Raw genomic sequence first — 27976 nt, forward strand, 5'->3', positions numbered from 1 at the left:
AGTGACTGTTTGGTTCAGCTCAGCTAACAAATCTGAACTCAGGAGACTACAGAGGGTAGTCCGGACTGCTGAGCAAACCGTTGGCACAACTCTCCCCACTCTCCAAGATCTGTACTTCTCCCGAGTGAGCAAAAGGGCAAAGACAATCACTCTGGACCCCTCACATCCAGCACACTCACTCTTTGAACTGTTGCCATCTGGTTGATGCTACAGAGCCCTACGACCAGACATAGGAACAGTTTATTCCCTCAGGCAATCCAGCTGATGAACACTTGACATACACGGAACTTAAATTATTTAATTAAAACACATAATTACTTTTTATATTTCAATTTGCACATTTCAATTTGCACATTCAACTCCGTCCAGGGTGTATCCTGCCTTGATGCCCGATGACGCCTGAGATAAGCACAGGCTCCCCGTGACCCGAGAAGTTCGGATAAGCGGTAGAAAATGAATGAATGAATGAATTTGCACATTCAATTATTCTGATTCTGATTCTGAATCATTCTTAGCGGTGTGCTCCTCTACGCCCCCTGGTGGATATATACTGTAATATACCAGACCTTACTATGATAAACTGTAATTAGTTATGTTGTATAATAAAATGTTATGTCCTGTTATGCAAAGCACTGTAATATTTTCTATACATTTTATATGTATATATAATTACTATTTTAATACTGCTGTGTAATGTACTGCAATATGCTGTACTATAATATCATAAAATGAGAGTGAAATTTCTGTGCAAATTTGCTCAAGACAAAGGACCATTAACAACAAAACAAAACAAAAAAAAATCTTTTTTCCCATGTCCTGGATTTTTTTAAATCCTGATCAGTGTCTGGATTTGAAGCTATCCTAGGAACACTGGACGTAAACACACACACACACATTTAGGTTTTAGTTTGCACATTTAAAGCATATTCCCCTGCAGAAAGAGGATGTAGCTCTACTCAGAGCTGTACATAAACAGTGTAAATTACTATGTAATGCATTATAATGCACTCTAATGCAATGTAATAATACATGTCTGTAATATACTCTGCTGTATTATAATGTATTGGAATATACTGTAATACTTAAAGCGACCGCTAGGTGGCGGAGGTTTTCATTTTCTCAAACGCGATGCAGCTGCAGCAGGCATGTAAACAAAGAGTGTAGCTTTCTGTTTGCGCGTTAAATCTCGCGTTAAAACATGGGAAAGCGGGACAACAGGGTGGTAAGTTGCATCAGAATATAGTTATTTTTGTGTAAAATTGTGTTTTAAAACTATTAAAATGTCAACAATCAGTCCAGTTCAGAGCTAAGGCTTGCGCGAGGCCTAGCTAGCTTAGCCTAACTAGCTTAGCCTAGCTGTTGTTAGGGTTCTTTTTTAATTATTTTAGTCCATTTGTACTCTAAGTGCGTTATATTTTATAGTATTTGTAAAGTCTGGGAGAATTTCGAAGCGTTTTGAAGATTGTTGTGTAAATCCCATGCGTTTAATAGCACGAATTAGCCACTAAGCTACTAAGTCTGAGCTAGCTAGCTGGCTAATGTGGGGAATAATTAGCCTGTAGGTCTAATAGAGTAACGGTTTACATTCTGTCCTGTAGCTGCACAAGTGCCAGTTTGCTTTCGTATATTTATTTATGCCAGTTTGCTTTCGTTTTATTTATTACTAAATGTTTAAATACTTTGCATTTTGCTAGACTGGCTTTATTAGTACAGATGGCTGTACGTTTAGCTGGTGTCTAATTCACGTCCCAGTCTCCTGCATGCTGTGAAACTGACAGCATCTAGTTAGTGTTCTAGTTATTTTTTGCTTTCACCTCAACATTCAAACACAATTCCGAACTTTAGCAACTTCAATTCACTTCAGTTGTTTCCAGAATGCGTTCAATTCAGTATGTATTCCATGTGCAGTACAATAATACACTTAATATTTGATGTGGTTGATGATGCTGAAATGATGATGATGTGTAAATAAAACTAAAAAGTGACTAAGCTGTAACTCCTCAGCAGGAACACTGGGTAGGAGGCAGAAATCCAGGTTCGATGGGACACCAGAGCACACGTTCATCTCCAAAGGCGGTTTAGTGTAGAGATAATCTAAACTCAGACAGACAGAAACCCAGGATCTGTATTGATATGCATTTTTTATTAAGTGCGAGTTCCATAAACAGGAAAATAGCAGTGTTTCTCCAGGCTGCACAGACACACTGGTCCACATTTGTGTGTGATAAGCATATGCAGTTTTATAAAGTTTTTGAAAATTGGATGGGATTACACTGCCCAAATTTGCCTTTTGAAGACAGAAATCTTCTTTTAATTGGTTTGAGTCAAGCTCAGCTGTTTTACAATGTACAGTCATATGCAAAAGTTTAGGAACCCCTGGCAATTTCCATGATTTTCATTTATAAATATTTGGGTGTTTGGATCAGCAATTTCATTTTGATCCATCAAATAACTGAAGGATAAAGTAATATTTCAGTAGTGAAATGAGGTTTATTGGATTAACAGAAAATGTGCAATATGCATCAAAACGAAATTAGACAGGTGCATAGATTTGTGCACCCTTGCCATATTGTTGATTTGAATACATGTAACTACTTAGCACTGATTAATTGGAACACACAGTTGGTTTGGTGGCTCATTAAGCCTTGAACTTCATAGACAGGAGCATCCAATCATGAGAAAAGGTATTTAAAGTGGCCAATTGCAAGTTGTTCTTCTCTTTGACTCTCCTCTGAAGAGTGGCAACATCCATTCATTCATTTTCTACCACTTATCCGAAGTACCTCGGGTCACGGGGTCATCGGGCATCAAGGCAGGATACACCCTGGATGGAGTGCCAACCCATCGCAGGGCACACACACACTCTCATTCACTCACACACTCACACGCTACGGACAATTTTCCAGAGATGCCAATCAACCTACCATGTATGTGTTTTTGGACCGGGGGAGGAAACCGGAGTACCCGGAGGAAACCCCCGAGGCACGGGGAGAACATGCAAGGCCTCAAAACAACTCTCAAATGACCTGAAAACAGAATCAGAAAGAGCTTTATTGCCAGGCATGTTTTCACATGCAAGGAATTTGTTATAGTGACAGAAGCTCCACAGTGTAACAGAATGACATATAATTCAAAGATTGTTCAGCATTGTGGTTTAGGGGAAGGCTACAAAGTTATCGCAGAGATATAAGCTGTCTGTGTCCACTGTGATGAACATAGTGAGGAAATGGAAGACCACAGGCACAGTTCTTGTTAAGGCCAGAAGTGGCAGGCCACGTAAAATATTGGAGAGGCAAAGGGGAAGGATTGTGAGAACAGTCAAAAACAGTCCCCAGACCACCTCCAAAGACCTACAACATTCACTTGCTGCAGATGGTGTCACTGGGCATCGTTCAACAATTCAGCACACTTTGCACAAGGTGAAGCTGTACGGGAGAGTGATGTGAAAGAAGCCTTTTCTGCACACACGCCACAAACGGAGTCGCTTGAGGTATGCAAACACACATTTGGACAAGCCAGCTTCATTTTGGAATAAGGTGCTGTGGAGTGATGAATCAAAGATTGAGTTATTTGGTCATAACAAGGGGCGTTATGCTTGGCGGCAAAAGAACACAGCATTCCAAGAAAAACACTTGCTACCCACAGTAAAATTTGGTGGAGGTTCCATCATGCTGTGGGGCTGTGTGGCCGGTGCCGGTACTGGGAATCTGGTTAAAGTTGAGGGTCGCATGGATTCCACTCAATATCAGCAGATTCTTGAGAATAATGTTGAGGAATCAGTCACAAAGTTGAAGTTACCCCGGGGCTGGATATTTTAACAAGACAACGACCCAAAACGCTGCTCAAAATCTACTCGGGCATTTATGCAGAGGAACAAGTACAATGTTCTGGAATAGCCATCCCAGTCCCCAGACCTGAATATCATTGAACATCTGTGGGGTGATTTGAAGTGGGCTGTCCATGTTTGGCAACCATCTGAACTGGAGATGTTATGTAAGGAGGAATGGTCCAAAATACATTCATCCAGAATTCAGACACTCATTAAAGTCTATAGGAATCATCTAGAGGCTGTTATTTCTGCTAAAGGAAGCTCTACTAAATATTGATGTGATTTTACTGTTGGGGTGCCCAAATTTATGCACCTGTCCTATTTCATTTTGATGCATATTGCGCATTTTCTGTTAATCCAATAAACCTCATTTCACTACTGAAATATTACTGTGTCCTTCAGTTATTTGATAGATCAAAATGTCAGGGGTTCCTAAACTTTTGCATATGACTGTATAATATGACATAATCACAGGGAGACTAATCAAATGCCTGTTACAGACAGCTGGTGATAAACTCGTGTCAGTGACCAAGTTTTTCATTTCTGTTTCGAATTTTAGATTGTTACTACTGCTGTGAAACTTATCTAAAAGCCACCAACAGGAGGACCTTATAACCTTCTACTTGTTGTTCCTCTACAACAGTGTCTGCACATTTTTTAAATTTTTTGCACAAATTTTGTTAATGCCATAAGCCTTAAAAACCATTTACTTGTACTTTTCAACAATGTCCACACATCTCTGCACTGCTATAGCCTTTATATTCAGTGTAAATATGTTCACAGATATATTACATGCTGTACATATGTTTACATATACTTATATATTACATGCTGTAAACATGTGCTACATATTTATCTGCACTTGTCTATTTGCACAATTGCTACTCTTTGCACTTCTGGTAGATGCCATACTGCATTTTGTCGCTGTACTATGCAATATCCATCCATCCATCCATCCATCCATCCATCCATCCATCCAAAAAATCATATTAACTAAAGCTCACTTTGTTTTTGCAACAGCATTTTCTGCACGAGCCCAGATTGCTGATGCAAGCATAACATAATTATTGTTTTAAAATCCTTTGTCTGCCATTAATGTGTTTGTGCTTCCTAACAGCCGTACATGAACCCCATAGCTGCTGCTAGAGCTAGAGGACCTGCGCCTCTCAACGGCCCCACCATACAGGATTATCTCAGCAGACCTCGACCAACATGGTATGAGGCATTAAATTGTAAAAGAGCTGTCATAAGTAATTATTTAATTACTGACCAGTATTAGCTTGGTGTGATTGGTCTGAATCCAGCTGAATGGAGGATACTGGATCACAATTGACTGTTTTTAAGTGTAAATTATTATTATTATTATTATTATTATTATTATTATTATTATTTGGAACTGCTATCATACTTTAAATACGGCTTTTTGTCTTGTAACTTAACTTGTTATATACAATTGAAATCAGCTTAAACCCTTTCCTTTTCACTTGACTTGTCATTTTTGTCATATATGATATTTATATCAGCTTAATAGATGCTTTGGATGAAAAAAAGGCTTTTTAAGGACTAATTAAACATGTTTTTTACTTTGATGCTGATATTCTGTCATCCTGTTGTAGGGAGGAGGTAAAGGAGCAGCTGGAGAAGAAGAAGAAAGGCTCTAGAGCTTTGGCTGACTTTGAGGATAAAATGAACGAGGTACAGAAGATGAACACTTACATTCTGTCTTCTGCTGGTGGTTAACACTGCTTCCTTAACTTAACGTCTCAGGTTTAAAACTTGTAATGACTTTCCAGAGATGGAGGAAGGAACTGGAGAAAAACAGAGAGAAAATCCTGGGAGAAAGAAATCCTGAGAAGAAAGAAAAAGAAAAAGACAAGGAGAAGGAAAAGAAAGAGAAAGAAAAGGATAAAGACAAGAAAGAGGTAAGCTCTTATTAAGATCCAATAAGCCTTAGTGCTAGGAATAAATAGTGTATAACAATAGATGTATTAATATTGTATAATGATGCTAATTGTCTTTTACAGAAAAAGAAAAAGGAAAAGAAAAAATCCAGTAGGGTGAGAAAAGCTTTCTAACTTTCACATTTCCTCCATTGTGTCCCAAGGTTTGACTTGCATATAATTCAGGACACTGAAAGAGATTTTTTTTTGGTACACATTCCTCCACATTTCCTTCAGTTATTCTTGATATCTAATGAGCTCTGCTTTTGTGTGTGGTCAAGCATTCTTCGTCTTCTTCCTCCTCCTCATCGAGTTCTGATTCCTCCAGCAGCTCGTCATCCGAGTCCGAAGATGAGGTACGGCAGGTTTTAGCACTTTGCTCTTAGGTCATCTACACAGCCATAAGTTGCAAGGGGCTTACTTCTGTTTTTCTCCTGGTTTTTGTTTTTTCTAATTACTAACGTTTGCATGAAAAGAAAAGCACGAGGAAGAAACGGAAAAGAAAGCGATCCTCGGCACGGAAAGCGACGGACGAATCTGATGCAGAGTCAGAAACAGACAGCAAGGTAACATTGATTTATTGCAGAAGAGAATTTGCTGTCTCTCGGGAGGGGAGGAAACCCATTAAAGACTGAGTTACTACTCAACACTCGTCAAGTTTTATTATAATATGTAAGGCCATTTAAATCAAAGTTGGTGATTAAAAACCTTATTATAGTATGCCCTGTTGAATTCTATAATCTGATTGGTCAGGAGGTGATAAAACAACATGGCCTGGATAACAGATCAGCTGCAAGGCGTTTTGATATGATGAAGGCTCTCATGTCTCATCATGTCTTTAGAAGGAGGCTCCAGTGTCAGTGCTTTGTAACAGTTAGAGGTAAAACTTTTTTTTCAACACAGTCTAATGTTATGTTGCATGAGTGGTAAATGGGGCTCTGTGACTTCTCTGGAACATGATGGGAAGTCACAGAGCCTCATTTACAATCTGAACCACTCATGCAACATAACATTAGACTGTGTTGAAGAAACAGAAACTGCAAGAAGGAAAAAAATAAAAGAGTGACAAAGGAGTGTTAAACCAAATTAAACACATCTTTAAATGGACAAAATGTAAAACCGGGCATTCTAAATAAAATAAATTTGTATTAAATTAAAAAAAAAAAAATTGTTTGCAGTAATAGAAAAGATAAAAAAATCTTACAATGGCAAAAAATACCCTCTCAAACACTTGCTATCATAGCATAATAAACTTTAGGGTAACACACTGGCTTATGAGGAAAAGAAATGAGATTTTCTGATAAGGGTGAAAATATAGTCACTGACTTGTATAAATATAGCAAATTTGCTTAGGTTCTGACCTGCCATTAATTTAGCATTTAATTCATTTCAGGAATCGTCCAAGAAGAAAAAGAAAAAACTCAGGGAGGAGGGAGAGAAAGATAAGGTGATAAAAATATATTTTCCTGTTTATTCAGTCTGTACGATTTCCAGCATACTAAGACAGTGGTTTCTTTTCACAGGAGGAAAAGGGCAAAAAGGACGAGTCTGAATTAGACGATGATGTGAGTTCCTTCCACAAATCACCTCAGTTTTGCCGTGTCTGGTACTTAGATGTGGTATACGATCCGATTATATCTTAAACACTGACTGACTGAATGTCTCCTGTGTGAACAGGGTGAGTCCAGAAAGAAAAAGCGGAGTAGTGAAGAGAAGGAGAAAAGCACAGTAAGTTTTTTTTTGTTCTTTATCTAGATCGAATTTTTTTTCTACACCCAAGAGAGGGTTACTGACCACTTGAGGGAAACACTAACTGCCCAGTGTCTATATATGAACTCACAGAAAACACGTCTAGTTCACCTCATTTTCATTTCAAGCCACAATCTATTACTGAGATGAACTTATTAACATTAAGAGGTTTCCTTAACTGACATGCATCTGTGCTCTTAAACACCTTAAACTCAATAATGATGTTGGTTAATTGTCCATAACAGCAGCTCTGACAGTAATGTCCATCTTGTACGTTCTCATTTCTGTAGTAACGGCTACTACAGAATACACAAGGTTAAAAATGAACAGAAAATGAAACCCTGTTACTTAACAGAATAAACTCATGAACATTTAGATGTTTATTATGTTTTACCTTTATAAGGTAAAATTACAAAAATTGACAGATTGCTAAAACACGTTAGTTTGCAAGAAGAAACCATGAAATACACCATAAGTAATACACCCGAACTGACTAATATTTATTTTAATTGCCCATTTTAATAATAAACCAAATAATCACCACAGTAACAAATTTTCGTACCATCAGTTAGTAAATTTAAACACACAGTGACTAATATGAAACAAAGATTTCTTCTTCACGATGTCTCAGGGAGTTTTCCCCTTACCACTGTCACCTCTGGCTTGCTCATTAAGGATCAGTGGATAAATTTAAAATGTATATTCTGAATTCTGTTTCTTTACTGCTTCTTTGTGTCTATTCATTGTTAAATGTGCTTTAAAAATAAAATGGAATTGAATGAATGAGTTGTTTGAGTGTTTGCATCAGTAAGTTGTCAGCATTTAGGAAAATGCTTTAATTATTTGTTTGCTCATATTTTATGAAGACGCTTGTATTAATTAAACAATTAATTAATTGTATTAATTGGTTTGTTAACCTTAACATAAAGCATTTTAGACAAATAAAGAAAATTCTCAGTTGACTTGAGGACACTAGATGTGTTTGCAGGGAAACAGCAGGATTGATTGTGATTTTGCTTCTTGGCAAGGATGAATGCAAGCTCCTTCATTCTGTGTATTTTTACGTTTGCAGGACAAATCAAAGAAAAAGAAGAAGCGGAAGCATAAAAAACACAGCAAGAAGAAAAAGAAGAAGAGCTCAGGATCGGACTAGACAAGAGTTCAGGAGTGTGGCATCCTGACTGAACTGAACATGATTGGAGCCCTTCCCCTGTCGCTGGAAAACCTGACTGATGTCTGCCAGTGGGACTGTGAAAGCTGCTCGACTGTAGCAGTGTGTCTTCCTGCTTAAGCAGGGTGTTGATTGTATGTGTGGATGGATGGATGGATGGATTTGTTTTGTGTTAGGAGACCAAGAGGGGTTGTGAGCTTGAATACACTTTTTTTTTTTTTTTAATTTTTGCTTGAGTTTTTTTTAAGCAGAAGTTTGTGTCCCCAATAAAGAGCTGTTATAACATTAGATAACTGTTTTGTTGCTCGTGAAGATTTTAAAGGAACACTTTGTACTAGGGCTGGGTGATATGGCTGCAAACTGTATCACGATATCAGTGTTTCATATCGGTCGATATCGATAAGTATTGATATTTTTCTATGACCCATTTAAAATAAGGACTAGGAGAAAAATATATTACATTTAAACATTTTTATTTTAAACTTATAATATCCAAAAAACTGCCATACTGGCGAGCTGACGTTTCCTCTTTTATTTACAATTTCCTCTCTTGCTGTGGCTCATTTTCTGCTTATCAGTCGCCGGTTACTGAAGAGGAATCCAGCAGACCAGCACGAGACAACGATATGGCGCAACCAAACATGATACTGTTACATGATTGGCTCCCTACGTTGCTAGGTTACCAGAGAGAGAGTGCCTAAGTTAATGCAACCAAACTTGCTTCGCAACCTCTCTTTTCTTCCGACGAAGAATAAAAAATATCGAACGTTTTATCGATTTATCGAAAAATTCCACATTTTTAATTGATATCGAACACGTATCTATCGCGATACATATCGTTATCGTTTTATCGCCCAGCCCTACTTTGTACATTACTACTTGGAAGGTGACTTGCTCTTGCAATGAAACTACACTTTGTGACATGATGCTAAGCAGTGAAACTTGAGATATAAACAGCAGCCTGAACCAAAAAAAATCACAAAAGACTGGTAATATTGTGACTTTTTTTAAAGAAGCACTGAAAGTCTAGAATTATTCTCAGGTATCAAAATTTAAGACTGCGCCTTTAAGGAGCAGCTATGAACAGACAGACTTGAATCTGTCTTACAGTATCAGTATATATTAAGAAAAGAAGTTGTGATACTGTTAATGTTCTAAGCAGTGAGTTTTATCTTTGAGTCATGCTTCAAATGAATGAACTTATTTACTGATTATTCTGATTTACTCACAAAAAAAACAAAAAAAAACAACAGAAAATACCCCTGCACTTTTATTTGTTATTTTACTGGGTTACTATAAAATGGATTAAATTCCTTTTAATCTCATTAATTTGTCATCTCATATATAGTCAGCTCCAGAATTATTGGTAAAAATAAGTCTTATGATAAAATGTTTTTGTGATTATTTATCTTATCCTTCTTACATTTGTACAAACGTGTATAGTTTTATGTTCTGCTGTGTGATGTAGAACAGGATGCAGCTGAAGGACAGAAATATTAATTTGAGAAACATTTGGGGCTTTTTTTGCTGTCTTTAATATACAAAATTTTACTTCTCATATTTTAAGTTGATGTTGATTTGGTAAAATTTTGGCCATGGTATTGGTGTGATTGTTCTGTGTTCAGAAGCCCATAATATATAATTAACAAAACTTTACAGACAGAGAATTAACAGGATTATCAGGGGCAAGACATGTTCACAGCAGAATATCCAGGAGAGGACAAACATTTAAGGGTTAATCAAGTATGGAAACTGGTCACACACAGGGAAGACAAATTATGTATTCACTTCTCACAAATGCTTATCTAATCAACAGCAACGTCCTCCCTCAAGGCCTCCCCATCTTGTCCTGGCTTCCTGCTGTCCTGCACCTGTTTCAACTGAACAACTAATTACACAGTCTTCCTAAAATGGAACTGGTGTATTAACTGGGAAAATACCATCTATGTATCACTATGTGCAGAACAGAGGGCAATACAGGGCAAGGGTTAGGAACCTGTATTAACCTTTATCCAAGGAGGCAGCTAAAGTTTAACAAGTATTTTGTGACCTCTTGTGGTCATAAGGAGAACTGCATGTAGCAACTGGTCGACACTTGAAGAAGTATCTACTGAGTAAACTGAATCAGGCTTGGTGTAGTAAAGATGCAGTAACAGGTATAGCAATTGACTCTGAAAAGTTTCAGAGTTTTCCAAAAAATCAAAAGGTCACAGGCTTATTTTGTCTTTAAAAAGGTTTGTGTACTACTCTGAAATTTTAACATCCATTTAATAAATAGTGAGTCTATTTAATAAGAATAAGTATCTGATCTGCTTCCATGATACCATTAAATAAAACCAGTTTGCAGTTTATTTTTTTTGCACTCATGCAAATTATAAATGTGTTATTACTGTTTTATTGTAATGGCGTCTTGTTTACTGAGAGATGATTCTTCCTTTTTTTCATATCCCATTATCAGTCACAGGAACAGACACGTGTTAACTATTTTAGGTCGCACATGTTTATGTGGTAACTCTGCAGGAGCATTATTTCCGTCCTTGAACCTAGTATGGGTGCAGGTGAAATTTTGCATATCCTTGTGCAAATTCTATGTGTGTGTGTGTGTGTGGCTCAGTAAGGATCAGATATAAACACTGGTATCTACCCTATGGCTATGTGACATTATTATATTCCACATTTCAACAAACAGGTGTATTTCTAAGAAAAATGTTGCTGTAATCCCATCCATCGTGCCTGAGCTGTGTGTTTCAGCAGGGGACTGTTTTGTTATATCTTGTCCTGGAGGAGGTGGTGGCTTTTCTAAGCTTCTGCCAGGTGTACGCTCTCCTCCTGCTGTCCCAGGGGAGGAGGGGCCTGGCGCTCCTCTCATTTCCCTGGCAAATGCTGTCACCAGTTCCCCCTTCTAGTCACAAGTCACACAGATCTCTGGAACACAAGCAGCTAGCAGACATGGGATCTGTGGCAGCCGTCATGAATCTGCTCCTGTGTGCCATGCCACTCATCTCAGGTAAGATGATAAGGTCTTCAGTAGGCCTTCAGCAATGAAGGATCAAGTGCGTATTCTATTATGTCATACCTTGTGGATGGGAGCTATTGTAAAAAGGGGAAATCTTCTGTAGTGGTGCTTTCATGTGCTTTCAAACACGTTGTTCATATATGATTAAAGTAACTATGTTTTATTACTTATTGGCTCACGGTTAAATAAAACTATCAGAATTATTTTACCTCGTCTGCTTTTCGTTCTTTTTTTTATTGTATATATTATTTGTTTATGTCTCTAATACGGGACAAAATCTCACTCAAACTCAAGTGAACCTCAACTTCCTTTATCATATTAGCTATCACATGTTGAGCACAGCTAAAGCACAAGGTTTGACTCAGATGATGATCCATTTTTTGGTTGTTTCTGTTATTCTATCTGCTACATGCATGATTCTCGCTTAGAATGATATTTATTTCCACCTCAACTATTTCCAGTGTCACCATGTGAATAGTCTCGTATGACTTACTCTTTAATTATTGGGGGGGGGATACGTGTCTGGATACTTATTGTCATGGAGATCTCTTAGTCACCACAACAATCTGTGGTTTGTTTGTAGACAACAGGAGCAGAAAGGGCCATGCACTTTTTATGCTATTCAGCTCAGCATGCAGTAAACAGTGGCACACTTCTAGCCTTCAGTCCACCCCACACCCCCTCCTTCCCACAGCCATCGCTCTGTGGAGCTGGTCATGTGTTATAGGGGTGTTCTTATTTATTATTTAGTACACAACATGAGCCACACAGGAGTCTATTATAATGCACAACATGGTACAGCAAAGTGTGTGCGCTCGTGTGTGCGTGTGTTCCACGATCTCATAGTTCTTTCCTAGCAACATATACAGTTCAGCAGCTGTCAGTTAAGCTGAGATCACTGATCTATTCCTTTCTATCATTTACCATTCATGTGTGTTAGACTTTCTCGTCTATATTCCCTGTCATACTGTATAATCTGAGCTTTAATTCTTTAAGATTAATTATTATGAAGATCTTTAGTGTTTTCTCCTCTGAGAGCAAGCTAAAGTCTGTTGCTTTAATATGGGAGAAGAGTGACATGATCTAATAGCCAGCAGTTCCTTCACACAGCTTTTAGTATTTGCTTAAAGACCAGTTTCGACAATTTAAAAAGGATCTTGTGTTTGGCTACAATAATCCAGTGTAGCCTGTCAATATTTGCTCTTGCCAGTTACAGGACAGATCAAGTGATCTGGGCTTCAGAGGTGATTAAACTGCAGCATGGGCACAAACATCATAAACACGTTTTTGCTTTTAGGATTTTACTTTTGTTAATGAAATCGCCGAAATATAGATTTTCATGTTTTAGAGTGAGCCATGGGTATAGTGCCACAAATAATGCTAAAACTCAAACTAAATAGACAAACCTAGAAACCTGTACAGACTTCAGTGTCCAGAAGACCAGCATGCAAATTCAAAGTTTGAATTGAAAGATCACCGACTTATAAAGCGTTGAGAGAGTTTTGTTGTGTACTAGGTGTAGTTTGTCACAGCCAAACAAAACTGATTAATAATGCATTTCTGTTGCATCAAAGGGAAATATTTTGCTTCCATTTTGGGTGTGGTCATGGTGGAAAAATTACCCTTATGTAAAAAACATAAAAAACTGTGTCAAAACCTTATTTATGCTGAGTGACGGTGGATAAATTACAAAAAAATACATACACATTGTGAACTAAATATATCTAATATTAATCTTGAATTTTGTATTCTATTAATCTTTATATTACTCTTTATATTAACCTTTTGTTCTATGTTCATGATCTGTAAAGCTGCTTTGAGACAATGTCAATTGTAAAAAAAAAAAAAAAAAAGCATAAACACATTGTTTAAACGGAAAATGTTAAATATTTTAAGACAAAAATTCGAAGTTGATTCATTATATAAACAAGACACACATCCCTGTTTGGAAAGTTATGAGTCTTAAGTTAATTTGTGGTTAGCTTGGATTTGCCTCACACCTCTGGGGTCAGGGGTTTGATTCCCACCTCTGCCATGTGTGCAATGTGCTTTGGGAGTTTCCTCCTGGTACTCAGGTTTCCTCCCCTGCACCAAAGACATGTGGAAGCCTAACTGACATCTCTAAATTCCATCCTGTGATGGACTGATACCTCATCCAAATGTCCCCTGCCTTGTGTCCTGAGACCCCTAGGATAGGCTCCAGTTTCTTGCCCTCTCTGAAGGATAAGTGGTTCGAAAAATGGATGGATTGCAAGAAGCTTGTACTTCTTAAATTTCTGTATACCACTTTATTCCTATGAAACTGTGCTACATTGTGCCATACTATATTTAAATCTGAGACTAATTTGCAGTTCATGCAATAAAATGGTTAATTATAGTATCCCCATGTATTAAGTATTGATGTGATTGACATGTTTGAAATATCAATAAGTTACAGATTGGATTTTTAGAAAGAAAAACATATTTGTATCATTATCTTTGAGATATATAATGAATAAATATTGTTTATTCTTGGTAAAAGTATTCATTTACACTTGTAGGTGTGGTCATTGTCAGCATTATAATCTGGCTGTGTTTCTCACATGACATGTTTTTGTTTCTGTGTAAAAGGTGCTAACGCTGAGCTCATATCTGTGCCATCCATCGTGAACGGGATCAAGGGCAAACCTCTCTATGTGACGGTGGAAAAACATTTTAATGAAGAAGAAGCGCAGTTCCAGGGCACCTGGTTTCAGATCAGTCCTAATCCCAGTCATCTGGTAACTTTTGATAACAGCAAAGTGATCCATGACATGGTCTTGAAGGAAACATTGGAGCGTATCATTCCACCTAACATCTCTCTGAACTTCACATCTTTGAATGAAGCAGATGAAGGAGACTACCAGCTAAAAATCAACATCATCCTCAATGGTCAGAAAGAATCAGAGACTGTTATCAAGCATGTGAAGATTACAGTGAATGGTAAGAATCTCCTCGACCACCAAATTTGATATAGTCCTATGAATAATAGGCTGTTTCAGGTGAAAAATCAAAATGGACAACAAAGTGGCAGAGATAATATTGTTTTATTTTATATATGTGTATAGATAGATAGATAGATAGATAGATAGATAGATAGATAGATAGATAGCATATTATATAAGCAGGCCCTGTTCCCAGTGTAGTTCTGTTTAGACTGAGTTTTACTGTATTTGTATTTTTCAGTGCCTCTTTCCATCCCTGTGGTTAAAAAAAGCCACAAAGGCACACCAGTGGAAGACCATGACAATGTTACTCTGACCTGCACTGTGGAGAATGGAACTAAACCTAAGTTTGAGTGGTTCAGAAACAACTTTCCGGTCAAACTAAGCAAGCGCCATGTCTTCATGCAGGACAACAGCATTCTACACATTAGTCCAGTGAAGAAGCAAGACATTGGCACATACAGCTGTACAGTTAAAAACCCCATCAGCCATTTCCGCAGTGAAGACATGGACCTCAGTGTGTGCTGTGAGTGGTCCACTTTTCTCTCTTCCCTCTTTTACATCATGTACTTATATATAGATTCAGTCTCACTACCTTTGTTCTCTCATTTAGCCTGCTCAGTCAAAGTCTCTACTAAATCATTATGGGTTGTGCCTAGTAAGTTCCTCTTGTTGCATGAGAACCAGATGATGTTTACACTGTAGTGACCGGTTGTATGGTGATATTACTTCTATGCAGTATTGCATATGAGAACATGTGCACAGTAATACTAATTAATATAGATTAGCATTACATTATTATATTGTGTTATTGTCGGGTTTCTTTCAAAAAAGCACACTTCAGGTGAAAAACCTCAGGCAGGTTGTTGAATGTGAAAATAAAAAAGAAAGTATGCTAAGTGAGGAATAAAACAATGATAGACTGTGCTTTCATCTGGTCTTTGGGGTGGTGTGAATTTTTTTCTTTGATTTTTTAGTCACATTTAATGTTTTGGAACATCCATAAGTCAGACATATTAGCTTCTAGCTTTTGCTCTCTCTTACTTTTATGGCATTTGATAGATGGTAGTTAAACCCAAACCATATGGAAAACCTCATTTTATATAACTGAGCTATTGAGAGTCAAGGACTTTGCGCAAAGGCCCAGCAGTGGAGCTTGGTGTGCCTGGGATTCAAACTCGCAACCTACTACTAGTCCTTAGAATCTCCCTATTAGAAGTTAAAGTAGCAGCTTTACCTCAGACTACAAAAAGAACTGACCTGAAAGAATTATTTTATTTTATTATAATTATTTTGAATGCTAAATAAACCTCAAAAAAAGTTTATGATTTTTAAAATACAGTTTAATCATTTAAATCCCTGTGAATGAGCAGTTACTATTGAAATGATATCCTATTAAAGTAAGAACATTAATAAAACCTGTGATGGCCTTGCAGTCTCACAGCTATTGTCAGATTATTGTTAAGGAAATCAAGTTATACCTTCTGACCAGTCAGAATGGAGAATTCAGATTTTTTGGTAATCTAGGTTTTCACTGTTTGGCTTACTTACTTCATTATTTACTTCAGATTGGCCAGAAGGTGTTGATACATTTTCTGTAAAATCAGAGTATAGTTCTGTCTCCAAGGTTTATATAAATGTACTCGCTCTAATACATTATTGTTTCTGTATTAATAAATGCCTAAATGATTATTGATATGATCTACTTGTTAATTGCACTTATCATTATCATTAAGTGTTAATATTTCTTATGGTTTATTAATGCTATAGTTTATCATAGTGTTATAGTGTATAGTGTTAATTAATACACTAAATAATGATGAATATGAAGGAAGTTTTATGTGAACTGTTTCTAATTAATGAGAGTTGACAAGAGATTTCCCCCATCAGATGGCCCCTACAACTTGGAAGTGAACTGTGAACAGGGTCTGAAAATTGGCGAGGTGTTCACTGTAAATAAAGGCGAGATGGTGTTTTTCGACTGCCTGGCCGACTCGAACCCTCCTAACACCTGCGTGTGGATTTCAAGAAACGACAACAGTACAGAAGTGCTCATGACTGGCCCTCGCTTTGAACTGGCTTCTCACAATCTGGGCCATGCCACAAACTTCTTATGCAGAGCTTTTAACAACGTTACCAATAAACAGGATGAGACTCAGTTCACGATCGTGGTGGCCAATCTTGGCAAAGGTAATAATGAGATGTTATTTATTTGGATATTTAACAAGATGGTATGTTTGACTTTGTATGGAGAGACACTTTTTCCCAACATTGGGCTCAGCATGTCTAATGATTTGATAAGCATGGTGTATGCCTAACAAAGACCACAGTTTTTTTTCCAGTTGCTAGGCACATATCACAATACCTTATGAGAAATGTGTGTCGCATGAAAAGTAAATAGAGGCTGACAGCTGTTGCAAGAGCCTGCTGTTGTTTTTTAACAGCATCTAAATTTCCAGCTCTCTACTTATCTCGTCTTAATAAGAAGCTAATGCAGATACAATTTCATTTCTATTACAAATATCCATGTCAAGAGCTAGTATTCGTATATTACTTATTGTTTTATAAATGCCCATTTTTTTAATGCAAATGTCTGTTTAATTTAGATTTAGATTTTTTTCTAGACGCCACATGCCATACTGACCGTTATCAATTATTGTAAAGTTATAGTTGTAAACAATTTGGATAGTTGATGAGCTAATAAGAAAGAAATCTGTTTTCAGAAAGAGAAAATCTTGTCCAGGAGGAAACTGCAGTGTCTTCTTTGGCCGTCATCGCCATCTTCTCATTGATCGTTATTGTCTGCATGTTAATTGTGATCTTCTGGAAGTCCTGCCATCCATCAAAAGGTGTGTGTGTGTGTGTGTGTCTGTGTGTGCCTGCTTTTATACGCTGGGTGCGCATACACAAGTCTGTCAATAAGTGTTTATAGAAAGTCTCACCCAGAGAGCTGTTCTAGGATTTGAGTTTAAGCAAATGACAAATTATTCCGTAATTTGACTGCAGCTATGAGCAGCCTTGGGTGTACAGGTTTTATCCAAATCAGCTCTAGTTCATGAGAAAGGGAAGTTCTGTTCACATAGCTATGATATTATATCTAATTATATCTATTTTTTCCCCTAATATAGCATTCATGAAAATTTACACCAGGTAAGAAAACTGGGGCTTGACTAAATATTTACAGAGCGACATATTTACTTTTAACTAATATTTACTTTTATTTTGTTTTGCTCCCTCCCCATTTTAGGCCTATCCCAGAACAGAAAGGATTACATCGCTCAGGTAAGCACCCTACACGATTTACACACTAATGCAACAAGTGTGTGTTGTTAAGCAGTGTTGTGTACATAGCTGCTGGTCACAACGACATATTACTTCCATTTTATCTGCTACAAAACTGTTAAGCACAATTACAGAGTATAGTGCAAGCCATAAATATTTGAGGAAGCATGAAGATCTCAGTTTCGATGTCTGTACAATTACAGACTATCAATACTGGGGCATGTGGTGTGCTGGGGAAACACTGAGCTTGTTTTTCACACAAAGTGAAAGCACTAAATGGAAATGGAAATAGGGAGTGAATGCAAATGTTCTATATACTAAGATGTCTGAGAAGCAGTACAGAAGCAGAGTTATTATTTAAATGAATACAAGTCATTTTTAACGAAAGACTATATTATTAAAAAGAAAATAATTATTTAGTAAGGTGCTAACAATTTTTTTGATTGACATCTGAACATGTTGTCAGATTCTTTGAAATGTAATAAGGCACTATTGTATTAAAGAAGGTGTAAAGCGTATTGCTACTGTAAATAATACTGCAAATCATGTATTATTTAATAACTACAATTGCTCTTTGTACTATGAATAAATTCTTGTCTTAATTGTTTTTTCTAGGTTTAGTGACTGTTTTCATACAGTATTTCATGATCAATAAATTGTTACCTGTATTATTCTCTTCTGCTAGGCCATGAGGATGCTACTGAAGATTTTGGCATCTATGAGTTTGTTTCCATACCTGGGAAAATGGAGTCCAGGCAGGTTAGTCATCTGTTCCATCTATTTTCATATAGTTATGGATAGAATCAAATGCAAATACATTAATCAGTATGAACAGATAAGCTGTTCTAAGTAGATACGAGTACAGATTTTATTTAATAAAACTTGTCAGAATGATTAACAGGACATTTTGTATTGGTGCTGGGATCCAACAGAATGAAAAAGAATAGCAGAAGTCGGATTAATGCATTAAAAAAACAGTCCCATGCACATGTCTAATTCACCCTAATTATTAACTAGAGTGATGTAGCTGGGGTTTTTCAATGTTTTTCCAGAATGAAAGGGGCAAAAAAACTTCCAGTATAGACAATGCCCTTTATAGGTTAAAAGCTGAATACAGATACGGATGCAGATAGACACCGATCGAGATACAGCCCTAGACTGTAGCGATTTGGTTTCATGTAATGTTCCCTTTATGTTCCTCAGGCATCGTGCAGATCTCTGACACGGCTCGATTCAGCCAGAGATTTGCATACCACCATCTATGATGTCATCAAGCATGTTCCTGAAACTCCAACACTGAGTCTGATGAAGTGAGAAACAGGTTCAACAGAAACAAGTAGGATTCAGGAAAGTGTTTCTGCAAGGACTCGAAAAAGAGAAAAAGAAAAAACAAAACAAAAAAATGCACTGGCGATGCTGGTCAATGCCATCCTTTCATTATTTCTTCCTATCATCACTTGAATATGGTTTGACTCTTTTAATATTTTATGATATAAAGCCCTTAATGAATCATACCTATAATCCAATGATACAGAAAGGTGATATTTTGAGGTGATATTTTTTATTTATTGAAAACGTACTTCACCAGGGTTTTTGTATATAGCTTTTCTTGGTTTTTGTTACCGTTATTTTTTTTTTGCATTGACATTCAGCTTTAGTGGTATTACTGGATATCTGAAAAGCTTTAATAATTAAGATGTGATTTCGATATCTGTTTATACGTTACCAGCTTAATTGATACCTAAGAGTATTTATATATTTATACAGCAATATCAAATTCAGACTAGCCACTGCTTCATCTGTCCTGCATGTAAATATATGCTTTTTTTTTTTTTTTTTAATTCTAATACTGTATTTTTGCACACTGCAGTGACATTATATCTGTGGTATATGTCATAGAATTCAGATATGCTCTGTATATTACATTTCACATGCAAATTGTTGCAAATATTCACAGCGTATAAGAATAAAATGCTCTTTATTTTGAAAATAAAGATTTATTCCAGTCACATGTTGATTTATTCCATGATGCTGTTGAATTCTTAATTCTGATTGGTCAGCATATTAGTGTAGAATAATATTTGTGTGGAATATTGGTGTGGAAAAAAAACACCAGCTGTTCTGGACTTAAACATGGTATTGTGACAAGCAGTATTTTTTATTTAGTGTTTTTAGTGGGTTTTTTTTTTTATTCATTTAAAAAGTGAGAGAAAAAAATGGGAGGCCGTAGAGAGAGCAACTGTGTAAAGCTGCTATAATGTAAGTAACAACAGCTTACTTGTTTCATATAAATCTGATAACTTTAAATATAACTACAAATACTACAACGGTGGCTTAGTGGTTAGCACGTTCGCCTCACACCTCCAGGGTCGGGCTTCGATTCCCGCCTCCGCCTTGTGTGTGTGGAGTTTGCATGTTCTCCCCGTGCCTTGGGGTTTCCTCCGGGTACTCCGGTTTCCTCCCCCGGTCCAAAGACATGCATGGTAGGTTGATTGGCATCTCTGGTAAATTGTCCGTAGTGTGTGATTGCATGAGTGAATGAGAGTGTGTGTGTGCCCTGCGATGGGTTGGCACTCTGTCCAGGGTGTATCCTGCCTTGATGCCCGATGACGTCTGAGATAGGCACAGGCTCCCCGTGACCCGAGGTAGTTCGGATAAGCGGTAGAAAATGAATGAAAATGAATGAATGAAAAAATTACTTCCAGTGCCAACACGAGTGGCAGCCTGTCCAGTCTTGAATATCCTCTGAGATCAATACAGTATCTATCTATCTATCTATCTATCTATCTATCTATCTATCTATCTATCTATCTATCTATCTATCTATGTACATGCATAAAAGGAATAAAACATTTTAAAACATGCTGTTATACACCATGATTTATTCCTTATCTATTGTATATATTGATTATATACTGTATCAGTTTGTTCTCGGGTCACGTCGGCTATATCAGCAGTCTAGACAAAAGAAACGACAGAAGGTTTAGGACACGACTCCAGCTGAGCTTTTGCCATGATCTATGCCGTATATTCGAACATAATATATCCTGTAGCATTTTAAATACAATAAAATAAGAAAGAAGATATCTAATAAAACGTATATGCATATACGTTTCAGTGCATATGGTGCACTGATAAACCTGACAACTAAAAGGCACTTTGGTATACATGTCTGTTTCATTGGAACTGAGTCATAATACTGCTACTAACTGAATATTATGTATGTGAGCAGGCTTTATGGTGGGAGACCATCTGTTCACTGTGTGCTTTGCAGGAGGAGCAGAGGAATTACAGCAACAACTGTCTGTAGCACCAACCACTCCCTCATTTGACTGGGAAATCAGCAGCTCTGTCTCCAACTTTATTAACCAGGAACTAAAGCACTATCATCTGCCTTTCTAAAATGATTTGTCAGTCTTCACTTCTGAATATTGGCTGTTTTCCTTTTTGCTGCATACAGATTTACAGTCTTTCTTCTGATTTTCATTGCCATATAATCTTCAATATGACTTTTTACTAACACTTTATTATACAATCACTCATGCCAACAATGCAGCTGTAAGATCTTCAGTAGATTGGGATGACAGCAAGACTCATTCATTCATTCATCTTCTACCGCTTATCCGAACTACCTCGGGTCACGGGGAGCCTGTGCCTATCTCAGGCGTCATTGGGCATCAAGGCAGGATACACCCTGGATGGAGTACAGCAAGACTCTAATACTTATTCATTTCATTTCTTAGTTCCAACATAAATACGCAGAATGACTGAAGGTTTGCAGACACTCGTCCATCACACCTATATGTGGGCCATCTCCAAAGTGCTGCCACAAAGTGAAAAAGTTTAATGCACACACTTGTATATGATGTCTTTTTATGCTGTAGAATTACAATTTACAGTTTGTGGAACTAAGAGGCCCAAACCTGTTCCAGCATGACAATGCTCCTTTGCACAAAGCAAAGTTGATGAAGACATGATTTACCAAGGTTGGAGTAGAAGAACCATGACCTTTACACCACTGAACACTGTAAGATGAACTAGAACACGACTAAACCCCAGACCTCCTCAACCAACATTAGTGCCTGAAGTCACTAAAGTCTTATGGCTGAATTAACACGAATCCCTACAGCCACTGTCCAAAATCTAGTTAAAGCCTTCCCAGAAGTGTAGAGGTTATAATTACAGCAAATAGGGACAAAATCTGGAACTGGATGTTTAAGCAGCACATAAAGGTGTGATGGTGTCCAAGGTGTCCAAATATATTTTGACACTTTAGCATAAATATGTGTTTTTGAACATGGAAGATTGTTATTTTGACTAGATCTCATATTAGTTATTGGCATCAATCAGGAAAATAAATAAAGATAAATAGAATATAATAAATGAAAAAGCAGATTTTACCTGATATTGGTATTTGATGAAATCTACCATAAATATATAATAAGTTATAGATGATCATGAACCTTCATCCCTCATATCCACAGACTAAATGTTTTCATTTCAAAGGCACAGTTTTTTTGTGTTTTTGAGGTTATTGTCTATTGGAATATATATATATATATATATATATATATATATATATATATATATATATATATATATATATGTATATATATTTTTTTTTTTTTTTTATTAACAACAACCCCAGAATCACCTAAGATATTCTGATAAGATCACCAGTAGTATTTTGTTGGGGCCAATTTACTTAAACTTTTTAATTTTTAAATTTTCAGATGTATTTCATTCATTCAGGACAATAACAATCTGCCTCTTTTGTATTAAAATGTTTATTTAATATTTATTAAGATATGGTTAAAATAGCCATAGGTTTTTAAAATAACCTGAAGAGGTATCGATAAATCTTGACGTTTGACAGAAAATAGTATTTTTTAAAGACTGATTCTTGTGTTTTGAGCAATTTTGAATTGCTCATTAAATTTTCAAATTTAAGCAACTACTGTTTTCTTTTTCATTTTTATCATAGTCATCTACATCTATATTTCCTTTTAAAATACTCATTTTTACACAAATACACCCGCATGTCACTGTTTCCGAGAGTGTGTTTAGCGTAAACATTTCCTGAAAAGTGTGTGAAAAGTGGAGGTTTCGCTCAGAAAACAGGGGGGGAAAAAACTGCCTTTAACAGGGGAAAATAAGAACAAAAACAAGCATCACTGCCAGCCACTGTTGTTTCATATAATAGCTGTAGTTAGAACAGTAAATTGCAAAATTTTGCATACCCATAGGGCAAACCGAAGAAGACAAAGACACCAACACAATATTTAGTTTCACAAAGATTTGCTCAGTATCATTGATAGCTGTTATGATACTATGTGATAACTGCTTGCAAGAGCAACACTGAAACTATTAGAGCTGAACAATGCATTATATCACAAGGTCTCAATGTAATAAGAATGATGTTGGGCAAACTATCACACACACACACACACACACACACACACACACTTAGACAGGAGGCAACTGAAGGCGTGATTTCTATTTTTAATTTTTTAGGGTTTTTGAAGTCTCTAAAACTCACCCTTGCTTATGTTCATTACTCTTTGTTTTTCACATCTCTTAATTACTGTTACTGTCGTTACAAGGGTGTGTCAGCAACATGGACTAAAAAATATCAGCTTAAATGTATAATCACCTGCACTGGTGTCACTGATAGGCTGCATGAATTTTCATTCTGGCCTAAAACCAAAACAACCACAGCCTTTCTGTGTGTCTCTTCCATTCTGTGTGTTTTTTCTGACGTGTAGAATTGAACGTGTGGGATTATCAAGCTTTATCAGCCTTAATAGACTTAATATATAAATATATAAAGGTTCATAAGTAATCATTGTTAACTTACAAAATCAGCATTATAAAGATTTATTGGCTTCATATGCAGTGATTTTGAATCTATATTTTTGGCTGCCGTGTTCAAGAAGATAACATCTTGAAACCCCCATATACTAATATTTAGATTTGTTCTGAAATCCTTGAGAGGCTCTTGTTTGAACACAGCCATGTTTTGTTGAATTAAGCTTGTCTTTGTTATTGCCTGGTGTCTTCAAACCAAATACTACATGCACATAATGTTTTTTTTAAACATATATAATATGTAAAACCAAACGACGGTTTATTTTAAAGTTTTGTTTATATTGTTATCTCCAAATTCTAATATAATACAGGAAAATTCATAGTATTAAAGAAAGCCAACATGCATTTTTTAACTTTTGAGTATTGCTGCTATCTGCAGGTTGTTTAGCGCAACAACATCTTCTTCTTCTTCTTCTTCTTCTTCTTCTTCTTCTTCTTCTTCTTCTTCTTCTTATAATTATTATTATAAGCACCAAAATGTACCTTATTGGAAGTCTTAGGATTTTGCTTGCTTCTTCATATTTTTCTTCATTTATTTCCTCAAATGAATCATGCAGATCAAATCACGTCTCAGAGACGCTTAACCAGGTCAGTGGGTAGTACTCTGTCCTATTACTCAGGGAGGTGAATACAATCAAAATGATTTTTTCCCACTGACTCTTTCAGATCCCCTAAACAAAGAGCCCCAAGATCAGTTTATCCCTGGTCATTTTAAAGATTTAAAAACAAGGATTTTTGACCTATTTTCTAGAACGTGGTTTCAAACAACTGAGCAGAGTGTGAACTCACCTAATGAGGTGGAGTGTAATTCTGTGAGAATCCTGAGACACCTAGAGATCTACCAGCTCCAGTTAGCCTCCAGTTAGATACTAAAGAGGAGATCTGAACTCCATGTGGTCTTTTGCATCAATACAATATTTATCAGACTGTATATTTATAATCACACCCTCCAGTGTCACTCAGATGAGGATGAGGTTTCCCTTTGATATATATATGTATATGAATCATGCCCTCTTTATATTAGACTTTATAATAACCTTCTGTTCTATGTTTATGTTCTGTAAAGCTGCTTTGAGACAATGTCAATTGTAATAAGCGCTATACAAATCAATTTGAATTGAATTAAAAAATAATTAATTTGCTCAAAAAGTTTGTATGGATATTCTGAATATTTGGTATACATAGTCATTTTGAATCGAGTATGATTCATCTAGGTCCTAATCTGTAAAAACAAAGCGACTGTTGACCATTCAGGTTTTAGCACAGAACTACATGATGAAACTTGAAAGGTTGTTCAGATAAGGATCCAATATCCTCTAATACACTCTTTCACAAATAAGACAACTGGGGGCATGATTCATATTTGTGCACACAAAATCAATCAAATCTCTTTAAAATGTAGTGTGCTGTTTTATTTATCTTTTTCTTTTATTATTTTGCTTTATTCAAACCTAGAGGGCATTTTGGCTACCCCTTTAGGGTTGGGGTTCAATTCCTGCCTTTACCCAGTGTTCACAGTGTTTGCATGTATTCTCCCTGTGCTTTGTGGGTTTCCTCTGTGTTATCTGGTTTCTGCCTCAAGTCTAGGCTGATTTCCATCTCTAAATTGTCTGTATCTACATTTATCTTCATGTTTTTTTTTTTATTATTGTAAAAACAAGTGCTGATGACGTCACAGAATTTTATCAGAGAATCACTTCAATAATGTTTTCACATTCAGCCAATCAGATTTCATCAGGCATTTCAAATAACTGATTTGAGCTGATTTGAGCATCTATGGATTCTTTATTGTTCTATGTATCTGGTATATTTTTATAAGTATTTTGTTTTCCAGAATGTCTGTATTTTGCTCCATTTCCAACTCCAAAGAAATCATCGCGTTGCTTCATTGTCATCTTAAAAAACCCCTCATTCGTTTAATCCTTTGTGTACTTGGCCTGAGGATGATATGATCGAGACGATCCAAAGTTTATGTGCATCTTCGAAAGTATTGAAACAGCACGGCCAATTCTTTTTTGTTTTTTTTGATGGCTATAACATAGTGGATCAGAATTCCAGCTTTCACAATAATATTTCATCTTCTAGAGAGAAAAAAAACCAAAACAATCATCCACAATTCATTTGTCTATGCACTAACAGATACAGTAAACTGTTCGTTTATTGTTCGATATGCAATTTCCCAGCAAAGAAAATGTAACGTAATGCATGTTTTTAAGCATAGAGGTAAAGAAGATCAGAACAATTGTAGGCAATCGCATGATTAGCTTGAACTCCATATCCCATAAGGCACCGCGGGATTGTACCTGTCACGTGATATAGAATAAACATGGCAGCTGCATAACAACATCTGATTCGCTGTTTAAAATATTTTCTTGCGTTAACGCTTTTTTTTTTGTAGTCTTTACACCTGACGGTCCATTGCTTTAAGATGCAGAAAATTAAATCTTTAATGTCCCGGCAGGTGAGTCATAATAAGCTGATTTTTATCTCTTTCTCTGTCTTTATTGATGTCAGTGAGTCCGGAAGTGCAGTTAGCAAGGTGGCAAATGAAGCTGTGTGCTAGCTGTAAACCATGACTAACATGTCAGTCCCTCTGTTCTGTCTGGTTTTATTATGTGTGTTATTGCAAAACGAAACAAATAACTCAATTGTTCACTTAAGTTAAAGATAAACAAGACGACGAGGATTTTGATGAGGACTTGAAAATGGTGACGTATGTTACCTTTTAAATAAACATCCTTAATGTAAACATGTGATCTTATTAATCAGAAACTATAACATCCTTCAGTTTTTAAGGTGTTTTGATTATTATATAGGTTTGGTGTTTTATTATTTATTACGTGTGAAGCTTCATCTAGAGTGACTTACAATTTATACAACTGAGCAATTGAGGATTAAGGGCCTTGCTCAGGGGCCCAAGCAGTGTCAACTTGGTGGACGTGGGATTCGAACCATGACCTTCTGGTCAGTAGTCCGACACCTTAACCACTAGGCTACCACATCCTCCCCTTTTTATTTCTGTGAAACTCAGATAGTCTGTATATTTTCATTGTCGTGTTGACACGCTGAATAATTGTGTTGTGTTGCACCTCTGTGCTCCACTGATTTTACATTTGGCATGTATGTATTTGATAAAAGATTTTATTTTATTTCCCAAACAGGGTTTGAAAAGCCCTCAGGAGAGTATGGCAGATATGAGTCCTGTGGAGAGCTTCAGGGTCCCTAGCAAGGTGAGTTGGCCTTTAATTTAATGTCAATGAACTAAACAATATGAGTGGAATAATATTTAATTCTTGTGTAGTAAAGAGTTTTGAATTTTATTTAAGATAAACTGCATGCTATATATGGACAATTATATGTACAGATGGTAAATCATAATTCAAATAAATCATTGGATGTCTATTATGCGCAAACCTTTTCCTGACTAATTTTCATGCCCCTATAAATGCATTGTCATATAGAATATGAAAGGGATATTATAGTTTAATCAATGTGTGAATTAGAAAATATATAAAAGATAACGTCTTATAAGGATCCGCATGGGCATAAATATCAGTGGCTGTGCGTCTTTTCTCTCTCAGTCCTTCTTCCTTTCACTTATTTTTTGCCTTGAAAGATTTGTGGTTGGACCGTGCATGGCTTCTCTGTTTTCTCTCAAAAACATATCTCTAGCTACTTTTTAATTAATATCTAAACTACAGTATGTTTAAAGATTCCTGCCTGATGGATGATGATGGATGGTATCAGATTCTCATACTTCAGTAAAGGGCTTGGTTGGGTGTGACTGAGGATGAATAGTCTGATGTGATGCACAATGGCCTACTGGCAGTGTTGTATTCCCCAGGTCTTATAACACAAAGCTGAATAGCACCTTACTAGCTTCATTTAGTCGGAGTTTAATCCTTTAAATGTTGATGTTGGGTATTGTAATTGTTTCTTTTTACCTTGGTGAAAGTTCATATTAAAGCATTAGTCAGCGGTTTGGGGCAATCTGTAATCCTCCTGCAGGATTTAAAGGCAACCTTAATTCAGGACATCTCTGTTAACTGGTCTACTTGATTAGCTGGATGTGTTGGAACTGAATTCTGTATAAATGTATTAACAGGATTGATGATCACTATCCTCTGGCTTTATTATGGCTCCAGAGCCATTATGCTG

The 27976-nt window shown here is 36.5% G+C and overlaps 3 protein-coding genes across 3 annotated transcripts in view; all 3 read left to right on the plus strand.

Moving 5' to 3' along the window:
- The first annotated feature begins 1089 nt into the window (after positions 1 to 1089).
- fam133b (family with sequence similarity 133 member B) lies at positions 1090 to 11040 on the plus strand. The gene is made up of 11 exons (XM_060897058.1): positions 1090 to 1222; positions 4947 to 5044; positions 5446 to 5524; positions 5623 to 5751; positions 5854 to 5886; positions 6051 to 6125; positions 6246 to 6335; positions 7163 to 7216; positions 7293 to 7334; positions 7447 to 7497; positions 8591 to 11040. The coding sequence occupies exons 1-11, from the start codon at positions 1199 to 1201 to the stop codon at positions 8669 to 8671; spliced, it is 756 nt and encodes a 251-aa protein (XP_060753041.1). The 5' UTR covers positions 1090 to 1198; the 3' UTR covers positions 8672 to 11040.
- Positions 11041 to 11541: 501 nt separating this feature from the next.
- On the plus strand, positions 11542 to 19959 carry hepacam2 (HEPACAM family member 2). Its single transcript, XM_060897057.1, has 9 exons — positions 11542 to 11696; positions 14316 to 14666; positions 14910 to 15194; positions 16559 to 16858; positions 17392 to 17517; positions 17797 to 17818; positions 17916 to 17950; positions 18636 to 18709; positions 19154 to 19959. The coding sequence occupies exons 1-9, from the start codon at positions 11570 to 11572 to the stop codon at positions 19262 to 19264; spliced, it is 1431 nt and encodes a 476-aa protein (XP_060753040.1). The 5' UTR covers positions 11542 to 11569; the 3' UTR covers positions 19265 to 19959.
- A 6186-nt stretch (positions 19960 to 26145) lies between these two features.
- vps50 (VPS50 EARP/GARPII complex subunit) overlaps positions 26146 to 27976 on the plus strand; it is a 127345-nt gene continuing 125514 nt past the window's right edge. The window contains exons 1-2 of the mRNA XM_060897438.1: positions 26146 to 26279; positions 26980 to 27048. Coding sequence (XP_060753421.1) covers positions 26247 to 26279; positions 26980 to 27048 — 102 coding nt within the window. The 5' untranslated portion in view covers positions 26146 to 26246. The remainder of the gene's footprint in view (positions 26280 to 26979; positions 27049 to 27976) is intronic.

This window comes from Tachysurus vachellii, chromosome 21 (assembly GCF_030014155.1).
Source record: "Tachysurus vachellii isolate PV-2020 chromosome 21, HZAU_Pvac_v1, whole genome shotgun sequence".
Classification (NCBI taxonomy): Eukaryota; Metazoa; Chordata; class Actinopteri; order Siluriformes; family Bagridae; genus Tachysurus; species Tachysurus vachellii.